We start from the raw sequence: 19618 nt of genomic DNA on the forward strand, positions 1-19618 counted from the left end.
GCCCATGAGGAACAAAGGTGACAAAGACCCTAAGATGCTGAGAGATGGAGTAACTTGCCCAGGGCCTCCGAGCTAGGGACAGAGCCAGAGCTAGAACCCAAGAGAGCCAGCCAGATCCATGATCTTTCCACTGCTACAAGCTTCCCTGGAGTCTAAATAAACCATCTACAAATAGCTACTGCCAATGGTTTCCTAGACCATGGGATAGAAGAAAACAGCAAAAAATCAGTAAAATGTGAAAAAATCTGCCCCTTCCCAACAGCGTAATACTTTCCAATTTAGCCACATGCACATCCAACCCTTTGACATTGCAAGGCTTCTAATATGCAGAATATTCAATGATAAAAGTGGTGAACTAGAAACAGCCATGGGTTTGTGGTTACCAAGACCTGGGGCTGAATCGATTCACCACTTACTGAGAGACCTTGAGCAGGTTGTTTCCTTGTGTGTAAAATGAGAGCTACCTGGCCAGGCATGGTGGTTCACGCCTGTAACCCCAGCACTTTGGGAGGCCGAGGAAGGTAGATCACCTGAGGTCAGGAGTTCAAGGCCAGCCTGGCCAACATGGTGAAACCCCATCTCTACTAAAAATACAAAAAAAAAAAAAAAAATTAGCTGGGCGTGGTGGTACACATCCAGCTATTAGGGAGGCTGAGGCAGGAGAATCTCTTGAACCCGGGAGGTGAAGGTTGCAATGAGCCAAGATTGTGCCATTGCACTCCAGCCTGGGTGACAGAGCGATACCCCATCTCAAAAAAAAAAAAAAAGATAGCTACCTTAAAGTTAGGTCAAGTGTTTAGCACATAGTAGGTGTGCAAAACTGTTTCTTTATATTACATTATAAGTAATTATATTACCATTTCCTTATATTAAGCAACTCTAAGGCTTGCAGGGCCCCATGGTCACAAAACAAAATATCTCCACTCTAAAAGTTTGTCCTTGCAGAATGCTACAGACTCAAATGGAATTTGCTGACGGGAAAAAACACTTTTTCCTAAAAGTGGCATGTTTCCTGAGCAACTTGCATTCACTAAGGAGTAAATCTACCAGCATCCTCCTAGAATAAACCACAGCATTATTCACAAGAGCCAAAAGTTGAAGACAACCTAAATGTTCATTGACAGACAAATGAATAAACAAAATGTGATACACCCATACAATGAAATATTACTCAGCCAAAAAAGGAATGAAGTGCTGACACATGCCAAAATATGTGTGAAACTTGAAAACATTACACTTAGTGAAACAAGTCAAACTTCCAAGGACAAATATTGGATGATTCCACTTATGGTAGGTACCTGGACTAGTCAAGTTCAGAGTCGGAAAGTAGAGTAGGCAGCCACTACACCCTGAATGACTGTAATTTCTGCCATCAGTTGCTCCTTGATTTAAACAAAATTTAAAAATAAAAATAAATGAAAAATAAAAAATAAAGTAGAATGCCGGTTACCAGGAACCAAGGGAAAGAGAGAATGAGGAGTTAATGTTTAATGGGTATAGATTTTCTGTTTAGGACGATGAAAATGTTCCGGAAATAGATACTGCTGATGTTTATACAATATTGTGAATTTAATGCTGCTGAACTGTACACTTGAAAATGCTTAAATGGTAAATGTTATGTATATTTCACCACAATTGTTTAAAAATAGCAAAGATCTTCCTCTGTCCACAGGAGCCTGTCCACAGACACATCAATAAGAATATACTCTGCTTCCTGAGGTCTGAGCCTCGCCTCCCCATCACCATCTCGTGGCTCTGATCTCAGCCTGGCCTGGCTCATTGTCCCATTATTAACAAGTCCCACCTCCCCCATGGGCCTTCCTGATCCCAGAGCATCCAGCCCTTTCTGTGGGCAACTCACCGGGCCGGAGGTTCACGGCAATCTCCTGTGGTGTCATCTGAATGACGTCCCAGCCTGCAGAGCCCGAACCCTTGCTGCTGAGGGGCAGGCTCCTCAGGACATGGAAGCTGCTGGCTGGGCTCTCTATCTCACCTCCACAGCCATTTCTGACAAGGTTTGCCCTCAAATCACACCGAGAGGTGATGGACCGTGGGCTTCCGAAGTCCTAGGCAGGGAAAAAGAGGAAGAGAGCAGGAGGTGGTCAGGGTGTCTCCCGAAAACATCGCATGTCGTGGCTGCGTCTCCATCCGGTTGACCTTAAATTCTCTACTTTCCATTTTCATTGTCTGAAAATGGAGGAAATGGTAATCCCTATCCCAGATGCTTCACTAAGTATTGTAAGGATTAACTGAGCTGCTGGACATGACAGCATTTTGTAAACTGTAAACACATATTAAAAATGTTCGGTTTTGTTGTTATTTTGATGGTTAAAATGCTCCTAACTGCCTACATGATTAGCAAGAGAAACAGAAATGATCAGAAGTTGTATAGCTAAAAATTTTTAAAAGTTGTTATATATTGCTGGGCGTGGTGGCTCATGCCTGTAATCCCAGCTATTTGGGAGGCTGAGGTGGGAGGATCGCTTGAGATCAAGAGTTTGAGACCAGCCTGGGCAACATAATGAGACCTCCTCTCTAAAAATAAATAAATAAGTAGATGAAATAATATATAGTTAAATAAATAAGATGACATACAAGTAGCTGAAAAGTCTTCCCTTGGGCATTCAAGAGTTAACCTTTAAGTTGTTCACTTATCATCTTTCACAGGCATTGGATGCTGGATAATCATTCAGGAGAACAATGTGGCAGTACAGGTCACATCCACTGACCCAGTGCTCTACTCCAAGAAACTTATTACAAGAAAATCATCTAAAGAGAAAGGAGAAACTCTATGCGATATATACGGCAGTATTACTTATAATATAATCTTTAAAACTTGCAAACCTAAATCCTTAAACCATAAGAATAACATAGCATATCACTTCAATAGATGACAGCCATTACAAATAATTATGGGAATTAAGAAGAAATTTAAAATATTTACACTAAGGAGGAAAAAAAACCCCAAAATATAGAATTGTATTTATTAGGATTTGAAAGAACAATTTTAAATGAGGTGTTATAGTAAAGTGACAAAAACATTTTTGTTTTTATCTTTGTTGTTTGTATGATAACGACACATTGATAAGAAAAATCTTTCTTTGGGTTTGGGAGAAAGCTGGACATCAGAACAACTCAACCTCATTTGGGACACCAGAAGGTTAAGGTATTAACTTTAAAATGAAACAATATACTTTATTATAAAACATGAAGCCTCCCTGGTCATTTCCGGCAAAGGGGTTTCACCTTTTCCCTGGTGAATGTGAAAAACAAGATTCCCCCCACTCTGGCAGGCTGGAAGCCAATGCTGTCCTATGAGTCTTTCTGGAGAAGTTAGGACACTGGTCCCTTCCTCTTCCCTCTGGAACACTTTGCCAGAAGCCTCATGTGAGTCAGCATCCCTTGACCACTTTGTTAGAAGCCAGACTGCTGGCAGAGGCACAAAAATCAGAGGAATGCACCCTCCCTCAAGGTCTCAGATGTCCTGGAACTACCCAATGCCCTTTAGAATCCTTATAAAATTCAAGATCAAGAAGTCAGCCTGGTGTGGTGGCTCACACCTGTAATCCCAGCACTTTGAGAGACTTGAGGCAGGAGGATCATTTGGGCTGGGAGTTCAACGCTGCAGTGAACTGCGATTGTGCCACTGCACTCCTGCCTGGGCGACAGAGCAAGAGCCTGTCTCAGAAAAACAAAAAACAAACACAAGAACAAGAAGTCAAGAAGACGCTGCAGTGTTTCTAAATAAGTAAAGCCAGATGTATTGTCCTAAGCCTATGGTATGTTTGTTTGTATTCTGGGTTGTTTTTTTTTAATAACGATTTTTTATTTGTGCATTAAATCCCCGAGGATCTTGCCTGTCAACAACCTCCAGGACTACATCAAAGGTATAAGTGGCTCCATAAACACTTGTTGTGCAACAAGGTTAGAAAAATGAGTTTTCTAGCCAGACATGGTGGCTCATGCCAGCATTTTAGGAGGCTGAGGCGGGAGGATCGCTCGAGCCCAGGAGCTCCGGGCTGCAGTGGGCTATGATCCATGCCACTGCACTCCAGCCTGAGCGACAGTGAGACTTTGTTAAAAAAACAAACAAACATATATATATATATATATATATACACACACACACACACACACACACACACAGAGATACACATATATATATTATTCTGGCCTTAGATTTTTTTTTTTTTTTAGACACAGTCTTGCTCTGTCACCAGACTGGAGTACAGTGGCGCAATCTCAGCTCACTGCAACCTCCGACTCCCTGGTTCAAGCAATTCTCCTGCCTCAGCCTCCCGAGTAGCTGGGATTACAGCCACGCACCACCATGCCCAGCTAATTTTTGTATTTTTAGTAGAGACGGGTTTTCACCATGTTGGCCAGGATGGCCTCGATCTCCTGACCTTATGATCTGCCCGCCTCGGCCTCCCAAAATGCTGGAATTACAGGCGTGAGCCAGTGCACCCGGCCTCTGGCCTTAGATTTAAAAGCAGAACTTTCTAAATGGGGTTCCAGGTGGTCAAGCTTGGCTCTGATATAGCAGTTCTAGTGAAGCAGTGAGAAGAAAAACACAGGGTTCTGGAAAAGGAGGGGTAACGACCTGAGGGCCCTGCCAGTTTGGGTCTGCTGTCTTGAGCTGTCTGAAGTCGATGTCTAATTAGCTTTCCAGAGCTTGAAGAGCTCAGGGGCTTGCCTGCCCAGTGCTTACTCTGCTAGAGAATTTCTGAATTTCTCACTGGCGAACTGAGCCTTGCTATCCAGCCCCTCTGCTTCTGAGGAACTGACTATACTTGGCCCAGTTCTGTTTGTCAAGGTGCACCTGTTTTGATCAGTCCAGTGCACAGCCCCACCACCAGGGTGGCAACGGAAGCATGGCCAGTTTCTTCAGAGTAATGAGAACCCCTGACACCTCTCTCACTGGTCTGGACCAGCTTACACTCTGGAATAGACTAGGGCACAGAGCCAACCTGCTTCACCTAAGCAGGAGGCAGGTGCACAATTCCTTCAGTTTGGTCAATGAGATGATCCCCCCCACTGCTGGGATACTTGCACTGGCAGTGAACTTCATCTGAGCTTCCCAACATCCTGCTCAAAGGGATTTTTGATGGATACTACCCGTCATTGAAGAAGAACTTGTACAGGGCCAAATGTATCTGCTGGGACCATCAGGAGACTTAAAGTCCAAATCATATTTCCCAGACCTGAAGAACTGTGAGGCGGCCAGGTCAGTGCCTATTACAACCCTAGTAGTGTCGCTGGCTTTCCCAAGTGCATGCTGTAGCAGCTCTGGGGCTTCTTTATTCTCTAGGATGTTAGGAGCAAAGCCCTCTTCATGCCCTTCACTGGTAGCAGTTTTCCCATGTTTCTCCTTAAAAACATTCTTCAGCTGAGGTTGTGATAAACCTCAGCTCCAGTGCATATGAGGCTTCCCTGAAGTTAGCTGCACCAACAAGAATCATGGGCTCCTGCACTGTCACCTGGTTGCCAGTGTGGAAACCACCATTAATCACATTAAAGCTGCAACTTGCAGGGTTGCACTGACTTCGGAAGCGCAGACCAAGTCAGCAACATGATGGTACAAAGGGAGTCCTATTCTCAGCAACTCCAGCTTTATAGACAGCAAAGGACACCCCATATGCCATGCGGACCAAAGTTAGATTTCTTCTCAGTGCCATGCATCTCTATCATCAGTGTCAAAGTTCGCTTTCTTGCTATCTAGGTCAGGCCATATGGTTTTGTTGATGTGCTCAACAACTTTGAGGCATCTTTACCTATATATCGAGTCCTGTCATTATTGTCCCAGAGCTCTAGGGACTCAGAGCCACTAGCTGAGGCACCACGGGGCAAGGCAGGTCTGAAGAAGCTTTTGAGGGTAAGGCAGCTACCTTAACAGGGAAATTCCCCTAAGAGGTAAAGACCTCTTTTGGCACGGAGTCCAAAAAATTGCTGTGACTAATTTCTTTTGATTTATTTTTGACCCGATAAGGAAGGAGTAAGCCATAACTGATTTGTAGCTATAGGTTCTTGTTGCCCAAGAAAAAGAACTGAGAGTGCTGCGGACTCAACAGAGGGAGTTAGGCCACAAGCCAAGAGCTTCGCCTCTATTCCATGTGTTCCTTTCTAAGTATTTTTATTTTCATTTTTGAGGCGGAGTCTCACTCTGTCACCCAGGCTGGAGTGCAGTGGTGTAATCTCAGCTCACTGCAACCTCTGCTTCCTGGGTTCAAGTGATCCCGCCGCCTTAGCCTCCGGAGTAGCTGGGATTACAAGCATGTGCTACTATGCCTGGCTAATTTTTGTATTTTTAGTAGAGACAGTGTTTTGCCATGTTGACCAGGCTGGTCTTGAACTCCTGACCTCAGATGATCGCCATGGCCGCCCAAAATGCTGGGCTTACAGGCATGAGCCACAACACCTGGCCTAGATATTTTAATTTTGAACAAGGATAGATGCATATTTAAAGAGAGAAAACCAAAATGACAGAGACCAGGGGCATATCTAGTAATGGCTATGACCTTCCAGGTATACAAACATTATAAATCTGGAAAATGTCTCTTAACCCTTAGTAGTTTAAGGTAAAAAAAAGAAAAAAAGAAAGAGAGAGAGAGGAGAAAGAAAGAAAGAAAGAAAGAAAGAAAGAAAGAAAGAAAGAAAGAAAATGTCTCAAGACCTATATTTCTTTTTTTTTTTTTTTTTTTTTTTTTTTTGAGATGGAGTCTTGCTCTGTCATCCAGGCTGGAGTGCAGTGACGCGATCTCGGCTCACTGCAAGGTCCGCCTCCCGGTTCAAGCCATTCTCCTGCCTCAGCCTCTGGAGTGGCTGTGACTACAGGTGCCCGCCACCACGCCCAGCTAATTTTTTGTATTTTTAGTAGAGACAGGGTTTCACCGTGTTTGCTAGAATAGTCTCGATCTCCTGACCTCATGATCCACCCGCCTCAGGCTCCCAAAGTGCTGGGATTACAGGTGTGAGCCACCACATCCGGCCCCTCAATACCTATATTTCTAAGCTCCATATTCAATGAATACGGATGCCTCACATCATAAAGCCTTAGAGAAAAGGCAGACTGATGTTTAAGAAAATCCTCCTTCCTAAGCAAATTAATGCAGGAACAGAAAACCAAATACCACGTTTTCCCTTATCAGTGGGACCTAAACATTGAGCACCCACAGACATAAACATGGGAACAACAGATACTGTGAACTACTGGGACAGGAGAGTTTATGGGTCGAAAAACTACTTAATGGGTACTACGCTCACTACTTAGAGTGCAATATACCCATATAACAAACCTGCACATATACCCTCTGTATCTAACATGAAAGTTGAAAAAAAAAAGAAAAAGAAAGTCCTCCTCACATGAATGACATCCTGATGTCTGATGGCGTACCAGCTTCAGATCCCAGAGACCTGACACTCAGACCCTCTGCCAGGTGTCAGACATAGCAAGTTCCAAGGGGAAGGGCCCTTGACTGCATCACCTGGTGCCATCCCCTGGCTTCCACAGGTGGGGAATCAGAGGTCCACAGACCTAAGTTCACCCAAGAAGTTGAAGTTCATCTGGCCCTGGCTTCTTGGGCCCAAATCCAGTGCTCTTTGCAGCATGTGCCGCCTCCCATTTTAGCCAAGGCCACTGCCAAGTTCTGCAGCAGGAAACTAACTTTGGGCCCAAAGCTTCCATCCTTCTGAAGGCAGCATTTCTTTGCTGCCCCAAATTCAGAGATCTGTTACCTACCAAACATGAGGGATAAATATCCTTTTGCAGAGAAACAGGTACAGAGGAGCCTCAACCTATAGAAGAGGAGGGGAGACTTCATCTCAACAGGCAAAAATGGCAACCTTTTGTTCCTTGAACAAAAGGAACCCAAGCAAGAAGGATGGGCTTCTAATGGGCCACAACACAACTGCTTGCAGATGCTCCCCATGCTCTATGCTGGAAGAGGTTCCTGTACACAAACAAAGCATTGATCCCTGGTCTCCAGAAATGCCCTTATCAAACTCTCCAAAGGGGAAAAGCAGCAGAATGGCAATAGAAAGTTGAAGTGTCCTTTGCGGCTTTTTTTTTTTTGAGAGACTGGGTCTCGCTCTGTCGTCTAGGCTGGAGTGCAGTGACGTGATCACCACTCACTGCAGCTTCAACTTCCTAGGCTCAAGCTGTCTCCCCACCTCAGCCTCCCAAGTAGCTGGGACTACAGGCAGGTGCCACCACATCCCACTGATTTTTTACTTTTTTTGTAGAGACCAGGTCTCACTATGTTGCCCAGGCTGGTCTTCAACTCCTGGGCTCAAGCAATCCTCTCGCCTCAGCCTCCCAAAGTGCTGGGATTATAGGCGTGAGCCACCACGCCTGGCCTTTTGCTGCTTTTAGTTACTAAGTGGTAATAATATAAAAGAGAAAAGAGAGGTGTTTAAAATTTAGATGTTTTCAGTTTGTTACAACACTGGTGTTTGCAACTTATTGTAAGCCACCATGCTCACTCACCCCATCATCACTGTTACATGGAGGATAAGATGAGGTCTGCTACTTATTATAATATGTTAACACCTGACTCCATATATATTTTGTTTGTTTGTTTTTGAGATGGAATCTCGCTCTGTCACCTAGGCTGGAGTGCAGTGGTATGATCTCGGCTCACTGCAACTTCTGCCTCCTGGGGTCAAGTGATTCTCATGCCTCAGCCTCCCGAATAGCTGGGACTACAGGCGCTCACTGCTATGCCTGGCTAATTTTTGTATTTTTAGTAGAGATGGGGTTTCACCATGTTGGCCAGGCTGGTCTTGAACTCCTGAGTTCAAGTGATCCACCTGCTTCAGCCTCCCAAAGTGCTGGGATTACAGGCATGAGCCACCATGCCCAGCTCCCCTACATATTTTTTGCTAATCAAGGTCTCTTACCCTGCAGTCAAGGCTAGTGTTCAATGGGTGCTTGGCTGTCCAGCATCACAGCCAGTGCATTCAGGTTCCTCTATGCCAGACCAGACATTACATTATTTGAGTGCCATCCTGCCTACCATTGCTGAAGGCTAAAACTCTAAAAAGGTGAGGGTGATTGTTTTGGGGGAAAAGACAAATTCTTGTTTGTTTCTGAAACAGAGTAGAAGAGTTGAGAAACTGTAGGCCCTTGAACAAAAGGAACCCAAGCAAGAAAGGAGGCCAGCATGCCCAATCCCTGGGATGAAGAGGGAAGAAAACAAACTGGGAAAAAGGCAGAGAGCCCAGAGGAGAAGTGGACACAGGCAGGGAGCTGGCTTCTTGCTAAGGCCGACCTTTCTGGCTGGGATATGGCAGGGCCTGGCCCCCTGACCAGCCACACCTGCAGCTCCAACTTGGCAGAACCCTCAGGGATTTGAGGGGAAGGTAGCTGATGACAACCAAGATGTGTGTTGTGTGCCAGCAACACACTGCCACGTATACTCCCTGCCTGGGGGATGGAGAAATCCCTCTGCCAGCTTTCAATGGACTTATTAATTCATTGAACAAATATTTATGAAGTGTCTACAACAGGCCAATATTATTTCTTTCATTGAATCTGACCACAAGGAGATGTTCTTTAAAGAATCTATAGTTTATGTGAGCTGGATTGAATATTGATTCTTTTCATTTCAGTTGGCCCATCTTGCTTCCCAGCCTCTCACCTGTCTCCCTCCTCATGCTCCTACCTCCAATCCTACTGATGCTTCATTGCTTCTTCTCCACATCCACTTCCCCAGGCAAAGGCCGCTCACCCCAGCCCAGACTTCACTAGTCTTCTCCCATGCCCGACCCCATTTCCATGCATCCATGGCCTCACTGTTCTTTTCACTAGTCTTCTCCCATGCCCGACCCCATTTCCATGCATCCATGGCCTCACTGTTCTTCTCCCTGTGGGAATTCAGCTCCACAGTGGTGGCCTTGCCTAACCTGGTCCTTCTCCCGGATTTCACAGCAGCCTGGTACTGCCCACAGCCACACCATTTCACGGAGCCTCATATTCACACCCTGACAACCTTCCAACTTCTGCAAACCCTAAGTGCAATCTCTCTGTCTGCCTTTGCCTCCTCTCTTGCTTTCCCCAACCCTGCTTTCTGTTCTCACAGGGAGCACTGATCCCTCAGCCTTGCCCACTTCTCCCAAACCACTGTCCTCTTGCGAGTGACACGAGCATAAGCTGCCAGTACACCGAGCCCATTCTCCCTTTCTTCTGGGGCACAAAGCTAGAGCAAGTCTCCCAGTTCTCATTGCAGTTAGGCATTGCCATGTGGCTGGGTTTTAGGCAACAGTGCTAGTAGGAAGAATGTGGGCTACCCCTAGGCCCTGCTTGAAAGCATCCGCACACTCTCCTCCAGGCACATTCCTCATGACAACTGGCTAGGTTGTAAAATTTACAATGTTAGAGGGGAAACAAAATGTCCATTTTAAAAAATGATGGACAAAATAGATCATAAACTGCTGGGATTTGTTGTGTGTTGATATGGTTAGGCTTTGTGTTCCCACCCAAATCTCATGTTGAATTGTAATCCCTATAATTCCCATAATCCTCACATATCAAAGGAGAAACAAAGTGGAGGTAACTGAATCATGGGGGCGGTTTCCCCTATGCTGTTCTCTTGATGGTGAGTGAGTTCTCCTGAGATCTGATAGTTTCATCAGGGGGTCTTCCCCCTTTGCTCAGCACTTCTCCTTCCTGACACCTTGTGAAGAAGGTGCATTGCTTCCCCTTCACCTTCCACCATGGTTGTAAGTTTCCTGAGGCCTCCCCAGCCATGGCGAACTGTGAGTCAATTCAACCCCTTTCCTTTATAAATTACCCAGTCTTGGGTATTTCCTTATAGCAATGTGAGAACAGACTAATACATGTGTCTTAAGCTGTGCTGTACAAACAGCACCATAAGGGCTGAGAAGCTGGCTGAGAAGCAAGCGGCCAAGGCTGTCTAGAACAAGGTAGAGAGTGTGCTGCAGAGAGGCAGGGGCAGCATGGACAGGCCAAGACAGGCAGTGACCCATACATCCTGGTCTCAGAGTAGGGGAGAGTCTGGCAACTCTGGATATGAGGGCAGAAAGTAAGTCTGAAACCCTCAGGTAAAGCATGGTGAGAAAATGAAGGCAAGAGGCCAGGCACAGTGGCTCACTGTCTGTAATCCCAGCACACTGGGAAGCCAAGGTGAGAGGATCACTTGAGCCCAGGAGTTGGAGACCAGCCTGGGCAACATAGTGAGACCTGTTCTCTACCAAAAAAAAAAAAAAAAAAAAAAAATCAAAAACTTGCCTGGATGTTGTGGAATACGTCTATAGTCCCAGCTACTCGGGAGGCTAAGGTGGGAGGATCACTTGAGTCTGAGAGATTGAGGCTGCAGTGAGCTATGATCACACCACTGCACTGCAGCCAGGGCAACAGAGTAAGACCCTGTCTCCGAAAATAAATAAACTAAATGATTAAAAATGAAAAAAAAAGTAAACAAAAGCAAGAGAGCCAGGGCTGATGTGACACAGAGCCAACTAAGAGAGAACCAGCAAGAGCACCGTGCAGGGAGTGGTGGGAAAGGACACTGATGGACTCATACATGATATCTGTGGGAGGAGACGTGGCCAGCAGGCATGGAATTAGGTTACAAGGAATGTGAACTGCAGGGATAAGGAATCCTCATGCCCACTTCAAGTACAATAAGGGTAAGTCTTCATGGGATCTAGAGCAGGAGAATCCCCATGGAATGTACCATGGGATTCATCCTCATAGGTTGGGAACCTGGCTCTCACCGTCTGTCTACTGGGCAGCAACCCTCAGTATACACACACATCACATGCTTATTACATCTTTGATGATGTCCTGGGATATATGGTTAAGAAGGCACCCAGCCACACTTACTCTGTCTTGCTAAGGGGTACAGGTTGATCAAAACCATTTGTGGCCAGGCGTGTTGGCTCACGCCTGTAATCCCAGCACTTTGGGAGGCAGAGGCAGGCAGATCACTTGAGCCCAGGAGTTTGAGACCAGCCTGGACAACATGGTGAAACCCCGTCTCTACTAACAATACAAAAATTAGCCAGGTATGGTGGCACGCGCCTGTAATCCCAGCTACTCAGGAAGCTGGGTGGGAGAATCACCTGGGACTGGGAGGTTGAAGCTAGAGTGAGCCATGATTCTATCACTGCACTCCAGCCTGGACGATGAGAGTGAGACCCTGCCTCAAATGAATAAATAAATAAATAACCATTCCTGAACTCTCCTAACCTGGCTCTCTAAAACACACCCATGTCCTGGGGAAAAGTCACCCCCAAAGAAGATGGGAAGCTGCATTCCAGGGCAGGGATCATAGGAATTTCTTCAGCTAAGAATGAGGCTCCTGATGAGCGGAGAGGGAGCCCAGTGGGCTGGACAGGGAACCTAAGTGTGGGCTGGGGTGATAACAAGCTCCTAGGGACAGCTTCATTTACTGTCAGCATCAGGAAGTCTGACTTGTGGAAGTACTAGCACAAGGAAAGAAGCTATTTAAAGTAAAAATGGACCTGGCTTCTGGATTTTCTAGCCACATGTCACTAGAAAATACTCATGGATGACAGTGGCAGCCATTCAGGAGGCTCAGCTAATCAGCCTTGTCCACAAGTCCTCTCATGCACGGATCTCATTTTACACTCCCAGTCATGCTGGAGGGTGGGAACAATCACCTTCATTTTACATATCAAGAAATTAAGAGTAAATCATAGCAAAACTGATTGAAACTTTGGTTTTTCTAACTTCATGTCTTTTTAACAGTACTCTTATATCAAATACAAATTCCTGCCAGATTCTTGGCTGGATACTGGGTATCCAAGATAAGACAGTTTAGTTTCTCAAGGAGATGATGATTTAGTTGGTAACAGGCATGAAAACAAATTAAAACAAAAAGAGGTTATAAATACTAAAGAAGCACAGAGTACACGGAGACAAAGAGGTAGTCATGGCCTGCACCTAGCAGACACACAATAAATAGCCATCCAGTGAAATCCTTTGAGCAACTACTATGTGGTAAGCGCCATTCAGGAATACAGCAATGAAGAAAACAGATAGAACCCCTGCCCCAGTCGGGCATGGTGGATCACACCTATAATCCCAGCACTTTGGGAAGCTGAGGTGGGTGGATCACGAGGTCAGGAGTTCAAGACCAGCCTGGCCAAGACGGTGAAACCCCGTCTCTACTAAAAATACAAAAACTAGCCGGGTGTGGTGCCACGTGCCTGTAATCCCAGCTACTCAGGAGGCTGAGGCAGAGAATTGCTTAAACCCAGGAGGTGGAGGTGGCAGTGAGCCGAGATCATGCCACTGCACTCCAACCTGGGCTACAGAGTGAGACCCCATCTCAAAAGAAAAAAAAAAAAAAAAAAGAACCCCTGCCCCTTACACTCCAGTGGAGGGAGCTTACATTCTCATATCAAATGGATACACAGATAAATAGACGGATGGATGGATAAATGAATGGATAGACAGATGGAGACAGTCAGGTATGCAGGTCGTTATGGAGTAGATGAGGTTAAACTGATTAATTTTTTTTTCTTTTTTGAGACAGGGTCTTGCTTTGTCGCCCAGGCTGGAGTGCAGTGGCACAATCTTGGCTCACTATAGCTCCTCCTCCCGGGCTCAAGTGATCCTCCCACCTCAGCCCCCCAAGTAGCTGGGACTACAGGCATGCACTAGCACACCCAGCTAATTTTTTGTATTTTTTGTAGAGACGGGGTTTCGTCATGTTGCCCAGGCCGGTCTTGAACTTCTGAGCTCAAGCAATCCACTCACCTCAGCTTCCCAAAGTGCTGGGATTACAGGTGTGAGCCACTGCACACCAGGCCTGAATTGATTCTTTTTTTTTGAGACAGAGTCTCGCCCTGTTGCCCAGGCTAGAGTGCAATGGCCTGATCTCAGGTCACTGCAACCTCCACCTCCCAGGTTCAAGCAATTCTCCTGCCTCAGCCTCCCAAGTAGCTGGGATTACAGGTGCATGCCACCACGCCTGGCTAATTTTTTGTATCTTTAATACAGATGGGGTTTCACCATATTGGCCAGGCTGGTCTCGAACTCCTGACCTTGTGATCCACCCGTCTCAGCCTCCCAAAGTACTAGGATTACAGGCGTGAGCCACCGCGCCTGGCCGAATTGATTCTTAAAAACGATAAAACAAGGTATCAGTCAAGGAAAGGAGGGGCCGGGCATGGTGGCTCACATCTGTAATCCCAGCACTTTGGGAGGCCAAGGCAAGAGAATCATTTGAGGTCAGGTGTTTCAGACAAGACTGGGAAACATAGAGAGATCCCACCTCTAAAAGATTTTTTTTCAATTAGCCGAGCACAGTGGCCCACACCTGTAGTCCCAGCTACCTGGTGGCTGAGGTAGGAGGACTGCTTGAGCCCAGGAGATGGAGGCTGTAGTGAGCTATGATCACATCACTGTATTCCAGCCTGGGTGACAGAGCAAGATCCTGTCTCAAAAAATAAAAATAAAAATAAAAATAAATAATAAATAAATAAATAAAAGAAGGAAAGGAGGAAGAAAAAGCCAGGAAGGCTCTCCAGGGAGAGGAGAAACACCGGGAAGATCAGGCAGGGTTTCTCAAGCTGGGCTCTCTGGGTATCTGCAGGTGGTTCCCTCTGGCTAAATGTCAGGTCAGACAAGAGATGATGGTAGGAGGAAGGCAAGAGCCACAGAGCTTGGATCTGCCCTGCAGGTCATAGAGAACGAAAGGAAGATTTTAAAGAAGGGTGATAACAAAGATGGTACAATTAATCACAAATATGATTAAAGGTTTATATGTTGGAAAGATTCCGCTCTCAAAGTAAATTGAGAACTCCCAAAGTTTTAAAATTGGCATTTTAGAGAGTTCATATAGCAAGCAAGAGGCCATATAGTCTGGAGGGAAAAGCTTGGGCTCAGAGGTCAGATTAAAACCCCAGCTTTGGCACACTTGTGTGACCTTGAGTGAGTTATTTTACTGCTCTGAGTCTGAGATTTTCATCAATAAAACAAGTGTATTACACCCACCTGACAAAGCTATTGTGAGGATCAGAGATATTGTATGATGTACAAAGTGTATGACATCTAGTAGAGTCCCCACATGATCATTTTTAGCCATCATAGGTTAAAGGAATCCCTAGACCTCTGAGGCTGCCATGATGGAGACTAACCCCAGCCTCCCGTGAGCCATCTCTTGGTCCTCCTGACAGGGACCACACACTGCACTGCAGACTGAGCCAGTCAAAAAGTCCTGGATTCCTTTACAAATAACCTTAACGGGGCACTTTTACAGGGAGGGTTTGTGACCCAGAAATTTCCTTCAAGAGAGGAAATTTAGAAATCGATCATTTTCTGATTAGTCCACCAAGTTACATTTCCTTCCCTCCTTCCTTCCTCCCTCCCTCTCTCTTTCTTTCTTTCCTGATTTATTTAGTAGAGGTAGAATCTCGCTATGTTGTCTAGGCTGGACTCAAACTCCTGAGCTCAAGCCTCAAGCAATCCTCCTGCCTTGGCCTCCCACAATGCTGGCATGAGCCACAGTACCCAGCCCATATTGCTTTATGATACCAATAGCCTAACATTGTCCCAAACCTGTATCTCTTTCTAAAAGGCTTAAAGAAATGGCAGCCATTATTTCTAAATAAAATCATTCCATAAAGGCTAATTCCTAATATTTATTCTCAAGTAAACACACTAAGATGACTGGCTTCCACCAACATGCCAGCCATCTAGATATGTTTTGAATCATTATGCAACAAACTCAATTCACAAGCTCAGGTCTTTTGGAGTTCTTATACCAAAGATCAGAAAACTATAGATGAATCCTAACTGGTCTCCAAACAAAAGGGAAGGAAAGTCTTGTTTCCCCAAAACAGGATTAGCATTCCACAGTATCAAGAAACCCAGTTTATCTTATTGTCTCATAAACTTGGATTTGTCATCACTCTGCCCTGATGGGGAAGAGGCAGCTTACAGAATCTGCACAGGATTTTTATGTATAGTGAATTAGTGTGTTGTGGTGTTGGCCTCCTTCTCACCCTCACCCTCGCAGCATTCCTTCCCTTCTTCCTCGCCTCCCCCACCTACATACCTCTTTGGAGCACCAGGCACATTTTGGGTGGATTAGCAGACATTCTTCACATGAGGTGGCACTTCCACTAGTGCATATGTTGAGACCTTTAAAGCAAGATAAAGATGCACTAATTAGTTCCTGGCTATAAACTTCATGGATCAAGCCTTTGAATAGGGGGAATTACATCCTTCTTTAACAGGAGGCCTCTCTGAGTCTAAAGGGTGCAGGTACCATTGCTAATTGCAGGTTAAGGCTCATTTGCTAAGGCTGAACATTGAGTTTTTGAAGCATTCACCAAGCATGCACGCTTGTGTTAGCGACTTCCATTTCTTCTGCTAGACCCACTTGGATTCTCATTTTCCCCATAACTCAGCAAATCCTCTCTTGCTGAGAGAAAACAAGGCCCCTTTACACTTAGTCTATCCAAAATGACAAAAATAGTACAAAAAAAAAAAAGAAAAGAAAAAAGAATACATTGGTTTTATTCAAGAATTTTTTTAAAAAAATAAAATTCTAAATCAAATACTCTCACATCAAAATGTACAGTGTACTGAAAGAAGCCATGTATCCCAGGAATACAATGTTGAATTAAGATAGAGGAAATCCATTGATTCAATATATCTATTAATAGGTCAAATAAAAAAAAAAAAAACCCAAGGCTAGGCATGGTGGCTCATGCCTATAATAATCCCAACATTTTGGAGGCGAAAGCAGAATTGCTTGAGCCTAGGAGTCTGAAACCGACCTAGGCAACATAGGGTCCCTGTCTCTAAGAAAAACAAAATTTCACCAGGTGTGGTAGTATGCACTTTGAGCCATGATTGTACCACTGCACTCCAGCCTGGACAACAGAGGGAGACCCAGTCTCAAAAGCCGGAAAAAAAAAAAAAAAGAAAGAAAGAAAGAAAAAGAAACTGAAGAATATCCCCAAAATGGAAAGATATCCTGTGCTCATGGTTTGGAAGAATTAATATTGTCAAAATGTCCACGCTATCCAGTCTAAAAATTTAATTCACTCTTTGTCAAAATCCCAATGTCATTTTTCACAGAAATAGAAAAAACAATCCTAAAATTTTTATAAAACCACAAAAGTTTGTATGAAACCCAAATAGCCAAAACAATCTTAAGCAAGAAGAACAAAGATGGAGGCATTGTGTTACCTGATTTCAAAATATACTACAAAGCAACTGTAATTAAAACAGCACAGTACTGGCATAAAAACAGACATGTAGACCAATGGAACAGAATAAAGTGCCCAGAAATAAATCCAGGCATTTACAGTGAACTGATCTTCAACAAAGTTGTCAAGAACACACAATGGGGAAAGGCCAGTCTGTTCAATAAATGGTTTTAGGACAACCAGATATCCATATACAGAAGAATGAAACTGAACCCTTATCTCACACTATATTTAAAAAATCAACTCAATATGGTTTAAAACCTTAAATATAACACCTGAAATGTAAAACTACCAAAAGAAAACGCACGAAAAAAGCTCTCTGGCATCAGACTAGGCAATGACTTTTTGAATATTATCCCAGAAGCACAGGCAACAAAAATGAAAATAGGCAAATGGAATTCTATCAAACTAAAAAGCTTCTGCACAGCAAAGGAAACAATCAACAGAGCAGAGAAACAACCTACTATATGCGAGAGAATATTTGCAAACCACACATCTGATAAGTGGTTAACATCCAAATACATAAAGAATTCAAACAACTCAATATTAAGAAAACAAATAACCCAGTTAGAAAAATGAGCAATGGGCCAGGCACCGTGGCTCGCACCTGTAATACTAGCAATTTATGAGGCCGAGGTGGGTGGATCACCTAAGATCAGGGATTAGAGACCAGCCTGGGCAACATGGTGAAACCCCATCTCTACTAAAAATACAAAAATTAGCTGGGTGTGGTAGTGCACCTCCTAATCCCAGCTACTTGAGAGGCTGAGGCACGAGAATCACTTGAACCCAGGAGGCAGAGGCTGCAGTGAGCTGAGATAGTGCCACTGCACTCCACCCTGGGTGACAGAGCAAGACTCTGTCTCAAAAAAAAAAAAAAAAAAAAGACAAAAGATAGCCAGTGCTAGCAAGAATGTGGATAAAAGGGAACCAGGGAAACTCTGTACACTGTTGGTGGGAATGTAAATTAGTACAGCTATTATGGAAAATGATATGGAGGTTCCTTAAACCAGAAGTACTATGTGTTCCAGCAATTCCACTTCGGGGTATATAGTCAAAGAAAATGAAATCAGTATGTCAAAGACATACCTGCACTCTCATGTTCCTTGCAGCACTATTCATAACAGCCAAGATATGGAATCAATAGACAGATGAATAAAGAAAATGTGGTATTTTTAAAAAGTGGTATACACATACAATGTAATCTATTCAGCCTTAAAACATTGAGAAAATCCTGTCATTTGGGACAACACGGATGAACCTGGAGGACACTATTAAGCGAGGCACAGAAAGACATACTGCATTATGTCACTTATACGTGGAGTGGAAAAAAACTGAACTCAGAAATACAGAGAGTAAAATGGTGGTTGCCATGGCTGGTGGGGTTGAGGTGGGATGGAGAAAGGCGAGATGGTTAAAGGGTATAAAGTTTCAGTTAGAGAGAATGAATAAGTTCTGGAGATCTATTGTGCAGAATGGTGAAAATAGTTCATAATAATGTATTGCATACTTGAGAATTGCTAAGAGAGTAGATCTTAAATACTCTCACCACACAGACACAAAGATAACTATGGGAGGTGATAAATATGTGAATTAGCTGGATGGTAGTAATCACTACAAATATATACATATAATAAAACATCATATCATATACTGTAAATATACATAATTATTTGTCAACTACCTCCATAAAGCTGGAAAAAGAAAAGAAAAATTTAAAAAGTAAAAGAGAAGAAATGCCAAAATAGGGGTTAAAAAAACAAACAAACCAGTATCTTGCAACTGGAACATCTCCCTAATTTGCTAATTTTAACTCCCTGCTTCTCCTTTGTCACTAGCAGTAAAAACTCACAGAAATCGCAAACGGCAAAACTGCTGACTGGCAGAGGGGTGGGTGCAGGAGGTGGTGGTAGGGGAAGGAAGCTTTATCATGTCACCCCAGGGACTTTAGAAGGAAGAAATACCAATTGGCATAAGGATAGTAGCTGGGACCAGACGGAAGGGAGAAACAGGCAGAAGCTGAGAGGCTAGGAAGAAAGGAAGAGAGGCTTTGAGAACCCACAGGGGGTGAGAACAAAGGTTTCCACCAGCCCTAACCCTGAACCCTAGGCCTCCTCATCCTTATCTACCTCACCCAGGGAGGCCTGCAGCAGGAGGCTCTGGTGCTGCTGGGACCCACCCACCTTGCCTGACCTCACTTCAGCAGGAAAAGCCATCCAGGCCCAAATGTGGACGAAGAAGGTCTGAGAACACAACCTACTGGGAAGCTGGACCTGCCTGTGTATGTGCTGACAACCTCCTAATTTTAAATGAATTCACTCACTCAGTGAGTTTTCTTTTCTTTTCTTTTTTTTGATTTCTTGTTTGTTTTTTTGTTTGTTTGTTTGAAACAGGGTCTAGCTCTGCT

General features: G+C 44.3%; 1 protein-coding gene across 1 annotated transcript in view; it reads right to left on the bottom strand.

Moving 5' to 3' along the window:
- ITGB5 (integrin subunit beta 5) overlaps positions 1 to 19618 on the bottom strand; it is a 123903-nt gene that overhangs the window by 94282 nt on the left and 10003 nt on the right. The window contains exons 2-3 of the mRNA XM_016941813.4: positions 16050 to 16135; positions 1862 to 2066 (exon numbers count right to left, since the gene is read on the bottom strand). Of these exons, the coding sequence (XP_016797302.2) occupies positions 1862 to 2066; positions 16050 to 16135 (291 nt within the window). The remainder of the gene's footprint in view (positions 1 to 1861; positions 2067 to 16049; positions 16136 to 19618) is intronic.

Source organism: Pan troglodytes, chromosome 2 (genome assembly GCF_028858775.2).
Source record: "Pan troglodytes isolate AG18354 chromosome 2, NHGRI_mPanTro3-v2.0_pri, whole genome shotgun sequence".
Lineage (NCBI taxonomy): Eukaryota > Metazoa > Chordata > Mammalia > Primates > Hominidae > Pan > Pan troglodytes.